This window comes from Micromys minutus (genome assembly GCF_963924665.1).
Source record: "Micromys minutus genome assembly, chromosome: 12".
NCBI lineage: Eukaryota > Metazoa > Chordata > Mammalia > Rodentia > Muridae > Micromys > Micromys minutus.
Genome location: NC_137981.1, coordinates 43,751,182 through 43,773,336, shown reverse-complemented (window position 1 = coordinate 43,773,336; position 22,155 = coordinate 43,751,182). Strand labels below are relative to the sequence as shown.

At 39.2% G+C, this 22,155-nt stretch overlaps 1 protein-coding gene across 1 annotated transcript in view; it reads right to left on the bottom strand.

Moving 5' to 3' along the window:
• Nucleotides 1-4,187: 4,187 nt before the first annotated feature.
• The window catches only part of PIGN (phosphatidylinositol glycan anchor biosynthesis class N), a 120,378-nt gene continuing 102,410 nt past the window's right edge, over nucleotides 4,188-22,155 (bottom strand). The window contains exons 29-32 of the mRNA XM_080926400.1: nucleotides 21,969-22,042; nucleotides 19,806-19,848; nucleotides 17,684-17,736; nucleotides 4,188-6,737 (exon numbers count right to left, since the gene is read on the bottom strand). Of these exons, the coding sequence (XP_080782526.1) occupies nucleotides 6,614-6,737; nucleotides 17,684-17,736; nucleotides 19,806-19,848; nucleotides 21,969-22,042 (294 nt within the window). The 3' untranslated portion in view covers nucleotides 4,188-6,613. The remainder of the gene's footprint in view (nucleotides 6,738-17,683; nucleotides 17,737-19,805; nucleotides 19,849-21,968; nucleotides 22,043-22,155) is intronic.

Sequence of the window (22,155 nt, the reverse complement as noted above, 5' to 3'; positions counted from 1 at the left end):
GCTTGATATATATTGCTTTATTTTTAGGTATGTTCTTAATATGCTTTTTCACTCTAATACTTTAAATGTGAAGGGGTATTGAATGTTTTCAAAGAATTTTTCAGCATCTAATGAGACAATAATGTGATGGTTTTCTTTCACTTTGTTTATATGGTGAATTACATTGTGTTTCTTATATTGAACTAACCCTGCCTCCCTGGGATGAAATGCACTTGATCATGATGGATAATGTTTTTGATGTGTTTCTGGATTCAGTTTGCGTATTTCTGTATCAATGTTCAAAAGAGAAATCAGTCTGAAATTCTTTTTCTTTGTTGAGTCTTTGAATGATTTAGGTGTCAAGGTGACTGTTTTGCACTGCTACTTTTGTTTCTATTTTGTGGAATAGTTGAGGAGTATTGGTATTAGCTCTTCTTTGAAAATCTGGTAATATTCTGGACTTTTATTTTTTGTTGGGAAACTTTTAATGAGTATTTCTATTTTCTTAGGGGTTATATGGCTGTTTAAATAGTTTACCTGGTCTTGATTTAACTTTGGTAAGTGGTATCTGTCTTGAAAATCATTCCTTTCATTACGTTGTTTCAATTTTGTGGAGAACAGGCTTTTGACTTAAGACCTAACCAATGATCCTTTGAATTCCCTCAGTGTTTGTTATTATGACTCTCCTTTCATTTCTGATTTTGTTTATATGTATACTGCCTTTTAGTTTGGCTAAAAGTGTGTCTATTTTGTTGATTTTCTCAATGAGCCAGCTCTTGGTTTCATTGTTTGTGTTGTTTTGTTTCTGATTGACTTTCATCATGATTTTGATTAATTCCTTCCTTTTTCTTATAGAGCTTTCAGGTATTCTTTTATATTGATGGTATGACAACTTAATAACTTTTTATATGAAAGAACTTTGTGCTATAAACTTTCCTCTTAGCAGTTTTTATTGTTGTGCCACAGAATTTAGATATGTTGTGCCTTCATTTTTATTGAACTCTAAAAAGTCCTTAAATTCTTTTTCTTTCTTCTCTGACTCACTGAGTAGAAAATTGTTCAATCTCCATGAGTGTGTAGGCTTTGAGGTATTCCTGTTGTTGAAATCTAGCATTAATCCATAGTAGTCTGATAAGATATAAGGTGTTACTTAACTCTTTTTGTATCTGTTAGGCTTGCTTTGTGACTGACTGTATGGCCAATTTTTGGAGGAGGATTCATGAGGTGCTGAGAAAAAAGTATATTCTTTTGTGTTTGGGTAAAATATTCTATAGATGTTTATTAGATCCATTAGATTTATTGTGTCTGTAAGTTTCATTATTTGTTTAGTTTTTGTCTACATGACTGGTCAATTGGTGAGTATGGGGGGTTGAAGTCTCCCACTATTAATGTGTGAGGTTCAATGTGCAATTTAAGCTTTAGCAATATATTTCTTTTACATATGTGAGTGCTCTTGTGTTTGGGGCATAGATATGCAGAATTGAATTATCCTGATAGATTTTTTTCCTTTGATGATCATGAAGTTTTTCCCGGCCTCTTTTGATTAATTTTGGTTGAAAGTCTATCTTATTAGATATTAGAATGGCTACTCCAGCTTGTTTCTTGTGTCCATTTGCTTGGAAAAATCTTTCTAGCCCTTTACTCTGAGGTAATGTCTATCTTTATTGATGAGTATGCATCAATTGATCAAACTGATCAATTGATCAAAACAAATTGATGAGTTTCTAGTATGCATCAGAGTGATGGATCCAGTTGTCCCACCCATTGTTAGCCTGTGTCTTGTTATTAAGGTATTGGATCCATTGATTTTTGAGAGATATTAACGACCGGTGATGGTTATTTCCCACTATTTTTATGTTGGAGGTGTGTGTGCGAGCACTTAACCTTGTTTTTGCTGGTTTGTAATTACATATTTGCTGTGTTTTCTTGGATGTATTCTCCTTGAGTTGGCCTTTTCCTTCTAGTATTTTTTTGTAGGGCTGGATTTATGGATAGTTTGAATGTCTCTGCTTTCCTGTATGGTTCATGATCTATAGGTCTGTGGAAGGTGGGCAGAGCGGTAGGGGAGAGACCGGAAATCCCCCCTGGGCTAGCAGGCTGTTCAAGGCAGCTCAGCTTGCTCCAGAGGAATCAGCAAGCAGGGGAAATTATTACTTTTATTAAAGACACAACTTTTTTTATTGGACCATGGGACTTTTATACATGTTTATTTTTTGGTTCGCTCCCCTATCTCTTTCCCCTGTGTCCCCAAGCTGGTCTCCTTTCTCTTCTTCCTCCCTAGTTGTCCCAACTTTGTTGTTACATGTATCCTATTGCTCATTCTTCCTTCTCTATGACCCTTTTCCCTTTTCAAGTTTTATGGATCTTCATACATACTTATACATAAAAATAAAAGCTGAAATCTACAATCTGCATAAAACATCTGGGCTTTGAGATATTCTTTTTAGAAGCCTGGAATCCAGGTTGAGCTCCTCAGATCTTACCTGACTGCAGTGGTTGTAATTGTAAATTACATTTACAAATGTAAAATTGTAAGTCACTTTTTGTATGTGAAATTTTTTACAGTTCTAAGGAGCTAGGGAGATTGTGTACAGTTAGTTAATAATGTGTTTGTCACAAATAGTTAGATTCTCAATACTCATGAGTTTAGCACCCAGCCAGCCTAGCCCTCTAAATAAGTTCTAGGCCAAGAGACCTGTCTCTCCCAGCAAGGTGGGCAGCTCCTGAGAAAAGACAACCCAGGTTGGCCTTTGGCCTCCATGAACGCTTGGATACACAGACATATAAATGAGCATGTTCACACTCAAACACACAATTTCATCATTCTAGCTTAAAAATTTTGCAAATGATTCAAATTTGCTTGGCTTGGGTCAGATGTGCAGTAGTAAATCAGTCAACTGTGGGAAGAGACAAGCAAAGCAACCCATTTTGTTCTTCAGACATGCCAGGCTCAGGGTGACCACAGCTGCCCACTGCAAAATCATGCTGTACATCAATTTACACAAATACTCACCAAGAAGTCACATTAGTATAGATGCCAAAGAGGCGTGCGTACTGGCAGCTGAGCAAAAAGCAAGAAAGGAATAAGCGACATGTATTATGCAAAGCTATTTGCAAAGTGAGTAAACATTTTAATATTTTTATTTCAAAGTTTCACAGAAAATGTGCAATAAGGGTGTAGCGTTCTGACACAGCCCTTCACCCAGTTTCTACTTAACACCTTGCATCAGTAAGTGCATTTTTCACAGTTAACAATGTAGGTTGATATTTTATTAACTGCATGGTAGACTTTCTTAGTCCTTTCTGCTTCAGCGTCCTATCCAGTCACATCCTCTCAGATTCTTTCTGCTGCTTGTAGCTTCTTAGACTTTTCTCGTTTTTGATGACCTTGACAGTTTTGAAGATTAGCCATCATTTTTTTTTTTTTTTTAGAAAATATTCTGTAATTCTTCCTAAATAAAGAGACATGGCCATTCTTCCTGATGATTAAGCAGAGGTTGTAAACTTTCAAGAGGAAGGTGTCATTTTATGATGGCATGCCCACTGTGCAACTGTCAGTACAGCTTTCACTGTTGACGCTAACCTCAATCACCTGGCCCAAGTGGTACAGAAAAGATATTTGATAAGCTACAGAGTATTACAACAATTTCCAGAATAGAACAAAAATAAACTAAGACAAATCAAGAACATGAATTTGATTTTTCTAATTCCAAACTTGAAAGACATTACTTCTCTTCAGCAAGCACAGGACACGTGTTGCCTGTGCTGACGCTGAACCTGTGCTCCTCCTCCCCAGCCTCGTAAATTTTTGAGACAGGCCTGTGACATCACATCCAACTTGTAATGAAAATTTTCTAAAATGTAAGAAAACATTTTGTGTTCTAAGACCTTATACACTAAATAATAAAATAAAAGGAATTTATTGACAAATTATGATCATTACAGTTAGTAACAGATTCATTCATGATTCATATAACATAGTATGTCTTTCACCTGTTATTTAACATTTTAATTTTTTCACCTTGAGATGACTACTTGAATTCTTTTCTTTCTTTATTCTCCTTCCTGTTTTTTATTGGCTTTGACATGTCTTCTCAATTCTTTTTTTTTTAAATTGAACAACTTTATTTTAAAAAACAAAGATAAATGTACAGATTTTAAGCATTTTTGCAGAAAAATATATGAATACATTTTTGTCAGTACTTGATTTTTTTAAAGGTTTGATAGTGTGCATTAAAATCTTACTAGTTACAATGAGCATAAAGTACATGTAAAACAAGATGTAACCTGGAAATAGTCAAAATTTTCTTGGTGTGTAAAGATTAAGCATAATGGTTAGGGTTTAGAAGCACAGGCTGGTGTCTAACTTTCTATGGCCTTTGACTCATGATCTCCTGCGAAACCTTCCTACTTTTGGAATTACAGATATCTCCCACCATGCCCAGTTTATGCCCACTTTCCTAAAGCACTTTCTAATTTAAACAATGCTGACTGGCATATTTTTTAGGGTTTCATTTTGAAACCTAGTATAATAGAATGAAAGAAAATGTCTTAAAGAGAAACAAAAATTTTGCCTAAATCTCATTTACGTTTACTATTCACTGTAAAAATACACACTGTGCCAGAGGAAGGGTGCGTGTCCGGCTGAGGGCAGCAGGGAACACCACAGTTGCAGAAGCAGTGCCTTCTACAGACCTGAAACAACCCAGAGGTAAGAATGTACTGTGGAGAACACAATAAAAAACACGAGGATCTTTTATAATGTTGGTTTAAAAACATTAATTCTGAAGTTGGAGAAATGTCTTAGAACTTATAAAGTAAATACTATTCATGCAGAGGACCTGAGTTTGGGTCTCAGCACCCACATTATGCACCTCACAACCTCACAACCTGTTAACTACAGTTTCAAGAATCCAACACCCTCTTATGAACTCTGAGTGCACCTGCACTCACATGTGCATGAACACACACACACACACACACACACACACACACACACACACACACACACACACACACAATTAACCCTGAACAGTGCATTAATTCCACTGCAGAAGAGGAATGTGAATTAAACTGTACAAAGGTAAATGGTAAGTGCTCATATAATGGGATCAGAAATCACCTGATGGTCTAGGAAGGCAGCTGGGTCCTGGCTCTGCCCGAGTCAGCATTGCTGCAGCAGCTCCTTAGCTGCCACCTACACTGTTCCACAGTGATGCTGAGGCCTGTATTAGGACCAGCACTTCCCGTTTAATCTACTATAATGGGTTTCCTGCTGTATCAGTAGAAAATACAGTATATTTTGCTCATTTGAGCTTACTCCTCTAGATACATATTTCCTTACCTGCCAAATTCAAAAAATTTAATAACCCATACAGAGCTTTTTGGTCATCAATGCAGACTAGTAATATTACAACTTGAATAAAAAACAACTTTTTTAAAAAATGGGATATACCAGCAAAATACAAGCCAAGCACTTCACAGTATTCTATAGGCAACTCTATACTATATAGGTCACTTTATAGAAAACCCAAATAAAAATCACTGTCAAATTTCCTCATACATTGAAATATACAAAGAGAAAGCCCAATGCAATGGGATGGCAGGCATTTTGTGGGCTAGAATATCAAGACAATAGAGTAGCGATTTGATTTGAGTCTTTGTAAGACTGCCAGGAAACTACAGCCTTTGATTTGAGAAGTGACATTAAAACAATAAACAACAAACCTGCAGAGTCACCGAGAAACTGAAGATGATCCAGAAATGGACAGAATGCAAAGGTGGAAGTGTTGCTGTCTCACTGGCCATGAGAAGCCCAGAAGCAGCACAGAGAGGCACAAGCCAACGTACTGCAGGAGCAGAACTGGTAAAGATGGCAGACAGCTTTGCCCTGAGGCTCCGAAAACCCAGGATTGCAGCCCCACCTGTCCTACTTATCACAGGCTCCAGCATCCAGAGCTACCACAAAAGGAAGGCAGTGCTGGGTTTGTGCTGTAACCTGTGGTTCCATCCAGTCCCCACTTGGGATGACCTTGGAGAGTGTCAACACCACCCCCACAAGTACATGAAGCTACAGTGAGGAGCAAAGAGCTGCAGGTGCTCTCAAAAATTAACGGAAAAAGCTGTCAGACAGAGAAAAGCCAATAAAAATTAGGACGCCAGTATCCTTTCAAGCCTGCAGTACCTAAAGAACAGAAGGAAGCTCCTTGGAAGCATCATAAAGAAACCCATTATTCCGTGTTAACAAAAGAAACAGGAAGCTCCATTCTTTCAGAACACCTGTAAATCCAGAATGGCAGATGCAGCATTCTCTACAAGAGAATGTACGGTGCATTATCATCCATCATTAAAACTGCAGTGTTATCAAGTATGTGTGTGATGTATATGATCATGACATCCGTGTAAGTGCATGGTGTGTGTATCACTGCATGTACTTGGAAGCCAAAGGACAACCTTTGAAAGTCTGTTGTCTCCTTCCAGTGTGGGTTTCAAGGATCAAACTCAAGAAAGTGCAACAGGCACTATTACCGGTTGAGCCATCTTGCTGGTCCAATATCCATTTTCTTGAATCCTTGGTGGGGCTTTTCTTTAAGACGGAGAATTGGGATGCAGATGCTGACTGATGGCTTCACCATCACATGAGATGGCTCTTGGGTTTGCCACACAGCTGGAATTTCTTTGTTGTGAGCAATTGTGCCAGGCCATTAAGAAATACCAAAAAGATGGTCATGGACATGACAATTACATAGTGGCTGATGCTGCAAAAGGAGAAAGGAAACCTGCAGTAGTCAAGGAGGTAAGGTATGAGAAAAAGCACAAGATTCCTCCATTTTTAGTTGGATGTACAAAACATGGAAATACAAAAAATGCACAGAATTAGAAAAGGTACCAATAATTTAAAACAGACACCAGGAGCTAAGGAGGTGGCCCAGTAGATAAAGTGCTTTCCAAGTAAGCGTGAGGACCTGAGTGCTCAGCACCCATGGCAGCACGTTCCTGCTGGAGGTGAAGACTGAAGGATCTCACTGGCTGGCCAGCCAGTCTAGGATAAATATCGGAGTATCTACTTAACATATCAAAGTAGACCTGGCCACCAGGCTCTTCCAGGATCCCTCAGTTCCTGCCAGTTACAGGGTGTGGCTGGCACACCACTACCCTAAACTCCTCCAGCCCAGGAGCTGGGCTACTTTACCCCAGTTGCTCTTCCCTAAAAAAAATCCAGCCATTTTGGTTACCTGGCCCCTCTGTCTGCAATGTACTCTCCTGGTCTCCTGGGTCTCCCCTCTTGCTGCTCCCCCTCTCCTCACATGGTCTAGCTCAGGGTCATGTTCACCTTGGATCCTCAAAGATGTCTGTTACTTTTATTTATAATAACCTCCTCCCCCACCATACCTAGGAGTAGTCCTATAGTTCATTTATTTCCTTTTTTCCATTCATCTGGTGCTGAAACTGTGAAACTAAAATAAATGAGTTCTTCCAAGAAACTTGGCCTCTTCAAACCAACCAAGCTGCTAACTTGACTCTCCTAAGGTTTGCTTCTGTTTGCTTTTGCCACCCACATTTGATTCCAAATTCTAGAATCTGCATTTTCAGTTGCTTTCTCCATTCACCTACTCTAACCATCCATCTCTTGCCTACTCAGTAAGTGTCCTCTCTGGCTTCTGGAGCTTTCTACGCTCTTCAGGACACCCATGACATAGGCATCTCCCTGCTATGTCCTCTGGGACTCTATCATGTGGGTAACTTTCTGCTTACTAAGATACTTACTCCTCTCCCTCTTTTGAAACCTTCCATTTCCTCAAAGCCCCTCCCAGTCTACCTTTTCAGCTGCTTTCTCCTCTACCTACTCTACTCATCTGTCTCCTCATCTAGGTTAAGTGTTCACACAGAGCTGCCTACTTTGTCGTTTACTAAAAAAGCCACAGTTGTGTGCCAGGATGTTCCTCTCACCCTACTGGGCTTCTATCACATGGAAAAGGACATTTCTCCTTTGTGTTTGCAACATTTCTCTCAGACAAGTCTTTAGTATGCTTGGGAAAATCTAAGATTGAAATTCTTGTGACCATGACACTTAAAGCCCTCTGCTCCCTCATGGCCTTTCTTCAGCTTCTTCCTAGGACTTCCTCATCTCCCACTAAGAGCTGACTGCTAAGTTCCACAGCTTCTCTACATACTACTGGACCTATAGTGCAACCCTGGCCTTAACCTCCCACACATTTACAGCTGATGGACCGTGGGGGCTTTTGCCAGCCTTACGCCTACCACCTTAGGTCAAAGATAGGCCAAGTTTCATTCTCCACACACTGTTCTCAGGAGGAGCAGAGACATTCTTGAAAAACTGCCTGGGGATGCGAGACTACAGGAAACACCTACTGGATTCCCTTCTCCTCTTGGGACTTGATTACAGTAAGAAGAAATTACACAATTGGGGGCCCTACCAGGGGGACTGAGAATATTGGAACCCCCCCCCCCGCACAAATGCCACTTGTAACCCAATAAGAAAGGCAGAAGCAACGGGATGGCTAAAGAGAAAACCTTGGGCACTCAGGTTGCACAAATTGGGGAATGATGATGGCCAAAGTGAGAGAAGGGCTAGACAAATGGAAGAGAGAAAGAGAATACTCAGGGCTGGTTTGAGTCATGGTTTAACTCCTCCCTTGGTTAACCATCCTCATAGTCACCTTGTTAGGACTGTTTGTTGTTCTGCTGTTGTTGACCTTAGACCCTGCATATTGAACAAGCTTATAACCTTTATTAAAGAGAGAATAAGTACAGTACAGCTGATGGTTCTGCACCAACAATATGAGACTCTGAGAACAGGACCTGAAGAATATGAGTTAGTGACCAGAGACCCCAGGATTGGAGCTTATACAAGAAAAAGGGGGGAATAAAGGGCTCTAGGGACTTTAGCTAGCCTTACACCCACTTTTCATTCTCCACACATGGTTCTCAGAAAGAGCAGGAATATTCTTGAAAGACTGCAGAATGTACTGACTGATCATCACCTGACCCTCTGGTTCCAGACAGAATACAAAAGGATGTCATAATCTGTTCATGCTTGCTAGCCAATAGATTCAAAGGTCAATATGCTTAGCCAATAAGTTTAAACTGTAACCTTACTGGTATAACTTGTACTCCTAAAATGTATAAAAACTGCTTGTTATAGCCATTCAGGTCACCTTCCAGTCACTCACCATGAGAGGCTAATTGAAGGTAGACCCTGATGCCCCAGAAAAGAAACCTCTGGCATTTGCATCAAACTCTGTTCTTGTGTCTCACTTGGGGGGATTTCCTGGTAGTTAAGACTCATTTTGAGTTTTACACAGCTCCCTCCTGAAGTTTCCTCCCCCTTGAAGCTGCTGCTCTGACTCTTCCTTAAACCTTCCTATATAGACGTCCCTGCTTCGGTAGAGCTCCTATACTTTATGACTCTGTTCCCTCTCAGCTCTTTCTTGAAACCATAGCTTCTCTATGGCCTCCTGGGCCTGTGACTCTTTCCTTGCCTTTCCCCCTTGGATCTCTCTTCTCTATCTCTCCTAGTGGCCTCTTGGGCTTGCACATAGTGAGTTTCCTTGCCTCCTCTAGGAGCTGCCTGCTAAATCCTGAAGCTCTTTCAAGCCCTTCTGGGTCTCAGTGACCTTGTCCCTCCTGGAAATCCTGCAGCTTCTCGATGCCCTCTTGGCATTGGAACCATCCCTCACGTGGAGTTCTCATTATCCTCCTTGTACTTCATGACTACATTGTTCTGTCTCTCAGTTCCCTCTTACAGCATATTTCAATTCTTACTCTGAAGAAGTGTGTTTTACCTCCTTTTCTCCTCAGACTCAGAGATTTTATTAAAGCCTTGGGCTTGGTCTCAGTATACATAGCTCTATGGCCAAAAGATGGCACAAGCCAGTTTCAAATTCTCACAAATTTTAACAACTTCTGCCAACACAAAAACAAATGATTCCAAAGTATTTTCTCTCTAAGGTTTTTCAATTTTTCACTCTTAAATCTCTTATCTCTACAATTTATTTCTCTGTGCTCTGCTCTCAAGAAATCTTTTAAGACTATTACATATATAGTTTTTATATCAGGATTTATAAATTTCACTGGGTGTGGTTAAATAATCTGTAAGATCTACAACAAAAGTTAGCTCAAAACTTGTAGCAAAAAGTTAATAGTTAAAAATACTATACATAAGTAATGTTAAATTGCTACAGCATAGTATATACAATTCAACTCTTGTTTAGGGTGTGTGTGTATATGTGTATGTGTGTGTGCGTGTGTGTGTGTGTGTGTGTGTGTGTGTGTGTGTGTGTGTGTGTGTGTAACTTGAATTAAACTTGTGTTTAGAAAAATAGGATTCTTAAAAAGCAACCATGTGGATCTCCCCCATCTTGGCTGACAACCTCAAAAAAAGGAAAACAACCAACCACATGAGTGGTAGCCATTTTACTAAGGTCAAAGAGCACATGCCACATGACTTCTCCATCTTAAGTTGCCTAATTGTGTGGCATTAAGCAATAATTATATTGGAAGGTCGACTTCACAGAAGTTAAGTCAGGAAAATAGGGTTACAAATACCTCCTAGTGTTTGGAGATACTTTGGATGGGTTGAGGCTTTCACCACCAAGCAGGAAACAGCTACTGTGGTAGCCAAGAGATATTAGAAGAAATTTTCCTGAGGTTCTGAGTGCCCAAGGTAATTGGATTGGACAACAGTACTGCTTTTGTTTCTAATGTACGTCAGGGATTGGCAAAGATATTGGGGATTAACTGGAAGCTCCACTGTGCATACCGTCTCCAGAGCTCAGGGCAGGTAAAGAGAAAGAACATAACCCTAAAATAGGCCTTAACTAAAATGACTTTGGAGACTGGTTCTGACTGGTGGTGCTCCTTTCCCTGGCCCTGTTGCGATCCTGTTTGGTACCCCAACTACCTTGGTATCCACTGGGCCTTCCCTGGAGCTATCCCGACTCACTGATAGGAACCTCTTCTTGAGGCTCTAACCCTTTCAGTCAATACAAGACAAGATTTGGCCCAAACTGTCTGTCTTGTATGTTCTAGGAACACCAGAGACCCCTCACCATTTCCAGACTAGTGACTGGCTCTACATCCAGAGGCATCAGTCATAGTCGCTGGAACCCTGATGGAAGAGACCCTTCCTGGTGCTGATAACCACTCCCACAGCCCTCAAGGTGGAAGGTATTTTGGCCTGGGTGCATGTGCCCTACGTCAAACCTGCAGATGCTCTGCTCCCCAGGAACCCGCACTACCCCCATGTGCCTGTCCGTCAAACCTGGACTGTGGTTTCCACTGGAACTGGAGATGCAGGACAGACAACATCATCATTTTTCAAATACACTTTCAAACAGGAACAGTTACCAAACCTGACTGAAAGGCAGTGTTTTCAAAAATGAACAGCACGACAAGGCTTTAACGTGTGGGCCCCACTATCTGGTGGTTTGTTTCTGAATCATGCCATGTTTCTTCCACCACTACCCATGCTTTTCCCTGGCAATAGTGTAAATGAAGATGTGTAAACAGTGTCTGTCCATTAGCTGCCCCACGCTGCTCATAAGGCAATACGGGCACTGTTTCGGTACAGTATGAGAGGGGAAGAATTCATGTCCCAGTTGACCAACAAGAGCATCAACAATAAAGCTTGCAGTGTAGCATCTACAATGCAGGAGCAATTCTATGTAGAAAAGCCAATCTCATCTCATTTGCCATCTCTCCATCCTGACAGCCCTTCCCTAGCACTCCTCTTCCCTGCAATCACCTTCCTTTCTTAAAGAAAAGGTTACTATAACAACAAAAGCAAACAACAAAAAGATATTTCAGCAGCAGAGACCTGCTGAACAAATGGGAAGTTTTTGTAGATTAGCCCACTGACCAGTTTGGATCAACAGAACTTTATCTGGTGGTATAAATCTATCTCTAAAAAGCCTTTCTGAGAAAGTTTAGCCCATGAGATGGTGAAGCATAACCGTCTTTGGAACTGTGTACTTTGAACTGTTCAGTGTGTAGCCAGAAGTGTAATGATGAGCAGGAACAACAAATAAACTCAGGCCTGTCCCAAGAAAGCTTGGACAAAAGTCACCATGAGTGATGTACTACTACCACTTCAAAAGGAACCCCTTAACCCCACTAATTACATAGTGTATTAATATAGATTTAACCTGCTCATGAGTACTGTGAACAGGAGGACCTGCCCTGTCCTGAAGACAGGCAGGCACTGCATGAAGAGTGGGTCTGCCCAGCCTTTTCTAACCATGTCTGCCAGATGCTGTTCTACTTCCTTGGTGCCCTCTGGTTTACTCTCTGCATTCTCTCTTTTCTCTATGTTTTTGTGTTTGAATGAAAACTGTATTCCCACAATGGGAAGTTTTAAAAACATCAGGGAACGAGCTTGGAAGTCCTACACAGTGCCAAGAAAAGTCATGATAGATGTGAAACCTAAGTTCTGCAAGGTCCCCTTAAAAATACATCAAGCAAACACAGCACAAATTGAAAATAAAACAATCAAGCCAGATCCAGTGCATAAGGAAGGTTCAAGAGTTTGAGATTATCACATAAGAAACTTAAAACCTACATAATCAACAGTGTTATGGGGGAACCAAAGAATCGGAGGGCTATTTTCAATATATATTATTGAAATGTTTCAATATATATCAATATCTGTCTGTCTATCTGTCTATCTATCTATCTATCTATCCATCCAATAAGAAATAAATTTACAGAATACAGGAAGTCCCACAACTCAACAACAAAACAACCCATTTTTAAAAAGGAAGACTGACTTGGATAGATATTGTTCATTATAAGGGAACCAGAAGTTTCAAATTCAGAGAAACAATAGTTGTCATTGGCCAGCTTCTGGGAAAGGGAACTACTGGGAGCCAGAGTTCACTGAGCACAGTGTTTCAGCTATGCATAGTGAAAAGTTCTGAAGACCTGAGGTAAAAAGGAGGAGCATATCAGTATTGAACTTTACATGTATAACAAAGGCACACATTTGTTTTGTTAAGCCTGGCAGTTGTATATAAAGAGACCAATAGAATGAAATAGAGAATCCAGAAATAGATCAGTACATCTTCAGAACCTTATTTTGTTGATGGTGTTGTTTTGTATTTTTTTTTTTTTTTTTTTTTTGAGACAGTGTTTATTTTGTGTGGTTCTGGCTGTCCTGAAACTAGCTCTAAAAACTAGGTTGGCCTTGAATTCAAAGAGATTTGCCAGTCTCTGCTTCCTGAGTTTATGCCTCCTGGGATTAAAGACATGTACCAGCATGGGCTTCAGACTTCTACTTCTTAATAAGGACAGTAAAAACACACATTAGACAAAAGACAGCTGTTTACTTCTCTAGTTGGTAGTATGACCTGGGAGGGTGGTACCTAAAAATGAATCAGACTAAAGTCTCATACAATAGCCTACTTTATTCAGAGCATCAGACAAAATATACCCTATGGGTTAAGAAAGCTCACCTGAGTAAAGTTCTCATGAGTTCAAGCTGTATATAATCACAAGGACAAGCTTTACATGACACAAACATGTTTTTCCATAGAGGTATATATACAAATGACAATAGCCAGTTGTAATAATCTTGACTCCTATTTGCTCCACCTGGAAGGGGCATGAAAGCACATTCTAAGAGCAATTCCATATTTTATAGAAACTGAGGTCACAAGACTCTGTCTTGTTCTGAAGTTTTCTCACAAGCACAGAACTCCCCTCTTAGGACTTCATTCTTGGACTGTGTTCTGACTGACAGCCTTTAAGCAAATAGAATCAGATATTTTCATGCAGAACACTGAATCTAAATCTCTTTTTAAACTTAACTCAAAACTGGGCCAAAAACTTTAATGTAAGACCTGTAACAATAGCGTTACTGAAGGAAAATGCAGGAAAAACACCTCTGGCTTTAGGCATAAAGAATGACTTCCTGACTAAGACCACAGAGCTCAGGAAATAATATGCAAAGTCAACAAATGGATTGCAGCCAATTATAAGAGAATAAAGACAAAGCCTGTAGAGTGGGAGAAAATCCTCACCAGCTTTTCTGCCAATAGAGTATTAATACCCAGAACACAAAAAGAAATCAACAATCAACACCAAAGAACAAGCAATGCAATCAGCAAGCAGGCAAATGAACTTCAAAGGCACTTGTCAAAGAACAAACTGTGGTAACTGCCTGAGAAAAGTGTTCAGGAACTTTGGCCACTAGAGAAATGCAAATCAAAACAACATTGAGATTCTCTAGCTGTCCTATAGTCAGAACAATTTTCAATGAGAATGCAAAAAAAAAAAAAAAAAAAAAAAAAAAAAAAAAAATGAGAATGTGGTGGGGGAAATGATTCTTTGTTGATAGAAAGATAATTTAGTATAATCACTAAGGAAACCAGTACAGAGGTTCCTCAAAACTAAAGCCAGCATCACTAAATGGACCAGATCTGCCATCCTCCCCGATTGAAGCCTTTAATTTATAGAATTCAAAACTTCATGGTGAACAGTCCCTCTGTAAAAACCACAAACACCATTAGACATAAATCTACCATTTTCTAGACAGCACTGTGGCCTGAAGCACAGCTGGTGCATGTTACAGGTATTTATTCTACCATGGAGTTCACATCTGTAGTTCCAGTTCACTCAGTTCTCAGCCAGTTTTAGTGGAAGCTGGTGCCAGACTTGCAATCTTCACATAGGGTCTTCAGGAGCTGGGATGGCCACCACAGCTAGCGCAAAGTCCCAATTTTGGTTGGTTTTGTAAAACGGGTTTTACTACAAAACACACCCTGTGAAAAATTCTCTTTAAGTCCAGGCAGAGAGGGACCAATGAGAAAACCAGAGCGTGCACCATCACACTGCTGCCTCTGAGCTCAAACATGTACAGGCCTGTAGTGTGAACTAACTGCAGTCTTCAGACGGTGGCAGGGTCAGATGGAGACAGCAAATACATGTTAGGTAAGATAACATCTACTTCTTTGTGTTGGATGGAAAATGCAGAGCAGTGTGCTGGGAGATACTGCAAACAATAAGACAGAATACAAATGCAGTCTTTTCTTTTTTGGTAAAGCGTGACTCGGTGCTATCCTTAGGCTGACATTCTAGACCTTCTACTCAAATGTGAGTGTTCCATTGTTGTTCTGACTTTTCCTGTGTTAGATAAACTCTGAGCTTCTGAACTGTCATTATATTGCCTTTGAGGATTCACAATCCAAATAATTAACTTTGGGTATATGGGGTGTGAATTGCAATGCACAACCCTACTCTGAATTATGGGCAATTCTCTGCATACCACTTGGACTCAGAAACTTACTTTGAAAGAGGATAATCAGATGGGATTAACTAAGGGATGTTCACTTCTAAGTATAACATTCTTCACACCTAATAATATGTGAAATGAAAATAAAATTTCCTCGTGAAAGGTGTGACAGTATCCCCAACACAAATGCTGCACACACGTATCTTCCCCTTTCTAATTAAGCTTCAAAGAGTGGCTCAGGCCGACTTCTGCTTCCTGCCTCCATTGCCACTGAAGGACTCTTCACTTCCAGCAGGAAATACTAAGCAGCAGATGAGAAAAAGGAACAGAGACCAGTAAAGATCTCATGCCTTCTTTCTCATTCTCAGAGCAGCAACTTTAGTTCTCTCTGTAGATGTAGATGGTGGTGTCCTCCCTAGCATGAGTTACTTACTATATTCATGCTTCTGCTTACTGAACATCAATTAAAAAGAATTTATGACCCTGATAGGAAGAAGACAATTGACCTTATGTCATGTTCATTTCAATTTCATGTAGTTATTCTAGTTCTGTTTTTCTTTTTCTCTATTTACTGTATGTATGTGTGTGCACTGTAGCTGTCTTCAGAAACACCAGAAAAGAGAACAGATCCCATTAGAGATGGCTGTGAGCCACCATGTGGTTGTTGGGAATTGAACTCAGGGCCTTTGCAAGAGCAGTCAGTGAGTGCTCTTAACCACTGAGCCATCTACCTCTCAGTTGTTTTTCTTTATCAACTGAGTTTGAGATAAAAGTTCTATGTGAGAAAATAGAAATATTTTCAGTGTCCAATAGCTGAGTGTTGACAAAGGGTACACCCATGTGGCCACCATCATTTTCAAGACATCTAGAATACTTCCATTTCCACAGAAGCTCCCACATGCGCCTCTGAATCAACCTCACACCCCTCAGAATCCAGAACTATTAATTAGTTTTCTGGAAATACAGATTGGAATTTTATATAAGTAGAAACAATATACTTTATACCTTTACATATCTGGTTACTTTGAATCACTATAGTTTCTGAAATCTGTCCATGAGGCTGAGTCAGTCAGTCAATCAATCAATCAATCAATCAATCAATCATTTGTTTACACTGGCAAGTATTTATTTACTGTCTAGATGCAGCAGAACCAATTTATCCACTTATGTATTCATAACAAGTTTTATGAACAAAGTTGCTATAAAACCTCCTATACAAATCATTCCGTGTACATTTTTCCTTCTCTTGGATAAATACCTAAAAATTGAGTGGTCAAGTCATAGAACTATGTCTGTCTGTCTGTCTGTCTGTCTGTCTCTGTATTGTGTCTCTGTGCATGTGGTTTGCAGGTGCACATGTTCATGTATATGTGGGTATGGGTACAAACACATATGTACATATGTATGTGCAGAAGTCAGGGTTTAGTATTGGATGTCTCTCTCTATTGTTCTTCACTGTATTTTTCACACAGGGTCTTACACTGAACCTGTAACTAATGGGTTGCATAATATTAACTGCCCAGCAAGTCCCTGGGGACCATCCAGCTCTGAGTTACCATCACAGGTACACATCCCTATGCCAGGTGTTTCCCCTCCTTTCCTACATTTGTATATCATGAAATATGACCATATATATCCTCATTTCCCTCTTCTAATCTCCCCTTCATGCCCACCTCTCTCTCCTAAATTTATGTCTACTTTCTTTTTATAACCCACTAAGTTCAGTTAGTGCTGCATTAGAAACCTGTTATTATGCCTAGCTTTTTATGTAGATCACATCAGATCCCAGGTCTGAGAGCATGAAGTGTATCTGGAAAGGCCGACGGGTACAAGCTAGAAGCGTTGAGAGGAATATCTAATGTATATTCTTAATAAACCCACAAAAATTCATATTTTGCATGGCTGACCAGGGACAAACCTATGAGTCAACCAGAAAAGAGTCCAAGTAACAAAGTTTATTTTCTTATTCCCCTGCTGTTATCAGCAGGAGTTAAACTGCCACAACTCATCAGCTTTTGATCCCCACTGATGCCACCCTCACTACCTTCCTCCCTTACCTGAATGCTAACAGGACTTCAGCTGATAATGACAGTGTGAAACTAACACCAACGCATAAAATTCACAGTGTAGCCTGAATAGCCTTACTTTTCGAGGGAGTAGCTGTGAGATCATGAGTACTCACAAGGACACTGCAGTTACTGTGAGACTCCAGATCCCGGATTCCCTCTTCTATCTTCCTGCTTGCCCCAGTTCTCTCCACACTAAACATCTATCCTCCTAGCCCATAGCATCCCATAAAAACAACTGCCAGTGTGTTCCTATCAAGAATTAGAAAAAGGTATCTCAACTCAGAGCTGTAAGATTTATGCAACTTCCTGTACATGTCTCAAAGTTATACTGGCACCTGTATCAAGCCACTTTCGTAAGTCTACGTGCCTACACATAATACAATACCTTGTTCCGATTTCAAGCCAGCTGCCAGAATCCTTGACCAAGAAGAAAAAATGCTGTAAAAGATAATATAATATGACTTCATTAAAAACAAAGACTATTTGGTTGCAATCTATAAACAAAGTTGTTTCAGGGATGAATATTTGACATCTCTGACCCTCTAGAATCATTTTCTGTCCAGAATTGACAAGGATTTACCCTTAACTACAACTTCTGATTGTATCAAATATGCAATTGCCCAAATGGTAAAATGAAATTAAAATTCAATCAAATGAACAAAAAGTGGTGTTTGTTAATATAAGAAAACCAACTAACTGCAATAAAAATTATTAAAAATGTCAAAGATCCTATTGGAACTACATCATCTGATCAACAAACTTGCTGAACTGTGTACTATGACTCAATAATAGTCACTGCCAGAGTCTAGAGAAAATCCTCTAGATGCATCATCTATTGAATCATTCAAACTATTATGCGTGCAAATGCATGTGTATGTGTGCACGTGTGTGTGAGAAATACAGAAACAGAGGAAGGTAAAATCTAAATGAAAAGTAGAAATCACATAAGACAAAACTAGAGAAAGAGAGAAATAAGGAAGTTGCTTCTGGACAAAGAGACTAGCTTATTAAACACCAGGAGCCCGTATCAAGTTTAGTAGGTTCATGAAAAGGAAGGAAGGACACAGAATTAGTCACACCAATGAAGCTGGATCAGAAACAGTTTCTCATCTCAAACTGAGTGATGCCTCACACAGAATCAACCAGGAACATTCAGCTCTCGTCTGTTCTTACCTATTTGTCACTTCTGAATGATTCTGTTCTAACGTCATGTGTGATCAATTTAAGAAAAATGCTAGATACTTAGATGAAGAAAGTACAAAAATGCTCTCATTTAAATCAAGGGGCCAGGGCTGGAGAGATAGCTCAACAGTTAAGAACACTGACTGCACTTCCAAATGTCCTGAGTTCAATTCCCAGCAACCACATGGTAGCTCACAACCATCTGTAATGAGATTAGATGACCTCTTCTGTTCTGTCTGAAAACAGCCACAGTGTATTCACATTAAATAAATAAATAAATCTTTTTAAAAAAAAAAAAAACAAAACAAAACAAAAAAAAAAAAAACAACGGGCCAGCCATCAGATTTGGTAAATTACTTAGTAGATATACAGTCAGGTATTAATCATACCATAAAAGAGGCATGGCTCTCTACTACTGAGAAGTGATTTCTAGGCCCTTGGTATGCGTGATGAAGCATTGGTTGCCAGTCTAAAACATGATCTATGATGGAATCTTTAGGCAGTATGGTGTGATTTCAACCCTTGAAAGGTCTGGGGATTAATGATCAGTTGAGCCAAATGTGCTCTGGTGACCAAGACCCATTAAAAAGAAAAGGACAGTGTAAGCTGGCAGTGTTCCCTGTGTACTGTCACACTGTGCTGAGGGACAGCACTGTCCTTACTCCGAGGGAGGAAACAAGAGAACTCTGCACTCTGCTGACACAGAAACCCCTTTGGCTGACTTATGTATATGATCCCACTGTTGTAAACCAGAACTGAGACTATAGGAGGAGTCAGCAAGTTCTGTGAGGCTTCTACAGAATAACAAACCTGGGAGTAGCTATGAGAATTCCTCAAATTCTTTTTGTTAAGACATTATATGAACGAAGACTACCTGTAAGTTCCTTACTTAGAATTCATTGATTATAGCTATTAACTAATAACATTTCCCAGTTGATAAAGCTGTATTTCCATATTCCTTCATTCACTTCTTTTTTTCTCTCCTTTTTAATCTGAGAAGACTAAAAAGAAATCAGTATTTAAAGAATGTGTGAGGGGTTATGTAAATCTAAATTGGATCCCTCTGTTAATCTACAAAAGGTTCATTTCAGACATAAATGAGAACAACCTGAAAGTCTAAAATGACAGCCTAAGTCAAGTAACAGGAAAAATTTTAACAATTTAAGACAAGTTTCTACACGAGTACCTATGTAAACAGCTATCATTTCGAGCTCAGTATAGAAAGATTTCATGTACAGAAATGTATTCATATTTCTCCCAACTCAATAGATACGGAGCTTAAGCTTCCCAATCCTACTTACACCAAATATTCAATAGTGCCTTACCAAAGCCATGATGTCTGATATGATGAGAACAACAAGAAAAAGGCTGAAAAGTAAAGAAAGAATTGACATCAATGTATAGGCACACCTTTCAAATACACTGGAACCCAACTGTGAACACCATCCCCAGTAACTCAGGGAGATTAAGGCAATACCATTAGAGAGGAAGGGTGGACAGTAGGGCTGCTAGAGCACCAATCAGACTGCCCACACAGAAACCACGGCCACTGCCCAAAGCATCCTTGGCCCATCCTCTATCAGGTAACCTTCACATCCATGTGCCATTTTATGGCCTCTATCCAAAATAAACAAGGCTTTATGATGAGCTCAGTTATGGAGACTGAGGAACAAGATAAATAAATGGCAATCAGAAAAGTTCATTTTAAGTCATATAAAAGAAAATAATGCTATCATGGCTTTTCTACCTCACCTTGTCTAACACATATCTTAAGGAGTTGGTGAGGAGAAATGGAGGTAGAGTCATCTCATTGATGTGTTAGATTCAACTTATATTTTGCCAGTGTAGGTATAATAAACAACCATGACGTAAATAAAGCTTCCTTTGTCCCAAGACTTAAAAATTCTAAGATGTTTAGCAGCAAAACTAAAGTAACCATGAAGGTTCAGAGGGAGGAGGGGAAGACATGAAAGAGAATTAAGAAGAGATAAGCAGTGAAGGAAGGTGTAGTCTGACTTCCTCAGCTAAGTAAAGAAAAGAGATTCAAAGCTATCTGGCAATAGGATAATGGGTTCACTGAGTTCAGTGGATGGCATATTAAACATGGGGAGCTTCTGATACACAGGGGAAATGTCAATGCCTTTCGGGCCTTAAAGGTCAAAGGAAAAGGTATTTTTTAAGCCTTTAATTTTGCCACCTCTGCTTCTGGTCTCTGTGTTTAGGGTTTTCTTATATTAGTCTTAACACAGAATTATTATACAAATGTACACAGATACCTGTATACAGATACACAAAATTGGTGAGCTTTCTGTTCTCATCCCACTGCCCCCAGTTCCTCTTATACAAGGCTTATTTAAATTTCCTTCTGAAAAATTCGTCTACTAACAGAGATGCATACTATGTTGCTTACTAGTTTTTGTTGCATCTAAGCAACTGTCACTTGTATGATACTGATGAGAATCATTTTCACTATTAAATTCATGTAAATATCTTCAAAGACTATTTTCTTTCAAACTAGATATAAGATTTTGACTATTTCTAAGCAGTAGAAGGAAACCGTTTTAGAATGTATAGTGTATATATAATATACTCGCATGCTAAACTGAGCTCTACTGAAGCTCATCAGGAAAACATGCAAATTTATGTTAAAACTGTTCTTCCTTTTAGCACTAATCTGCCAGCCTGACTTCTTTATAAAACTGCTATTTATAAGTGTTTTCAGAGAACCACTGCATAGAAAAACCTCTGACGAAGTAATTTTATGGGTTTAAAAAAGCAAATACTTGGTTGACAACTTTTCTTTCAGAATATTGAATGCTGAAGACTGGTAGCTTCAGATATGTCTCAAAACTCAGAATCTTTTGCATACATTTGTCAATGTGTATTTTTGCAAATTATTGATATACAGAAAAGTTAATGTCAACCCATACAAAATGAAATAAGGTTAACAAATTTGTTCAATAATCTTTTCATTTGTTTTTTGAGACAGGGTTTCTCTGTGTGCTGTGGCTATCCTGGACTTGCTTTGTAGACCAGGTTGGCCTTGAACCCAGAGATCCACTTGCCTCTGCCTCCCATTTGCTGAGATTAGAAGTGTGTGTCACCACACCCGGCTTGCTGAATAATTTTAAAGAAATAAGCCAAGAGACATTGCAACAACAGCCCTTTTCATTTTTATAGGTGCCATTATGCCACAAGAGACAAATAATTAACTACAGTATCTAAAATTTGTGGTTTTCTAGAGAGTTTTCACTATCTTGAATAACATTCTAATGTTTTAATGCAAAGAAAGCATATTTATTTGCTAAAGACCTGAATTAACCAATTTCCTCTAATGACAGCTGAAATCTAAAAGTGAAAAAATTCTTAATTTTATGATAAGCAATTTGTGTTACAAAGCTTTGATAGCAATCACATAAAATATCTTCAAACATTCTCTCATTTATGAAAAGCAGGGAAACCCAGGGCTTCGTGAGCATTTATCATACCCTTTTGATGACAGCTGTGTCGTTATTTGAACTGCTTCAAAAGCACACATCACAAGAACAAACGGAATCAAAACCTGTTTCAAAGAACAACAATGATGCCATTGGTAACAGGTACCTGAAACATGTTCTGCTTATAGAACAACCTTCAATCTCTCAAATAACTAATATATACCAGTTGACAGGAACC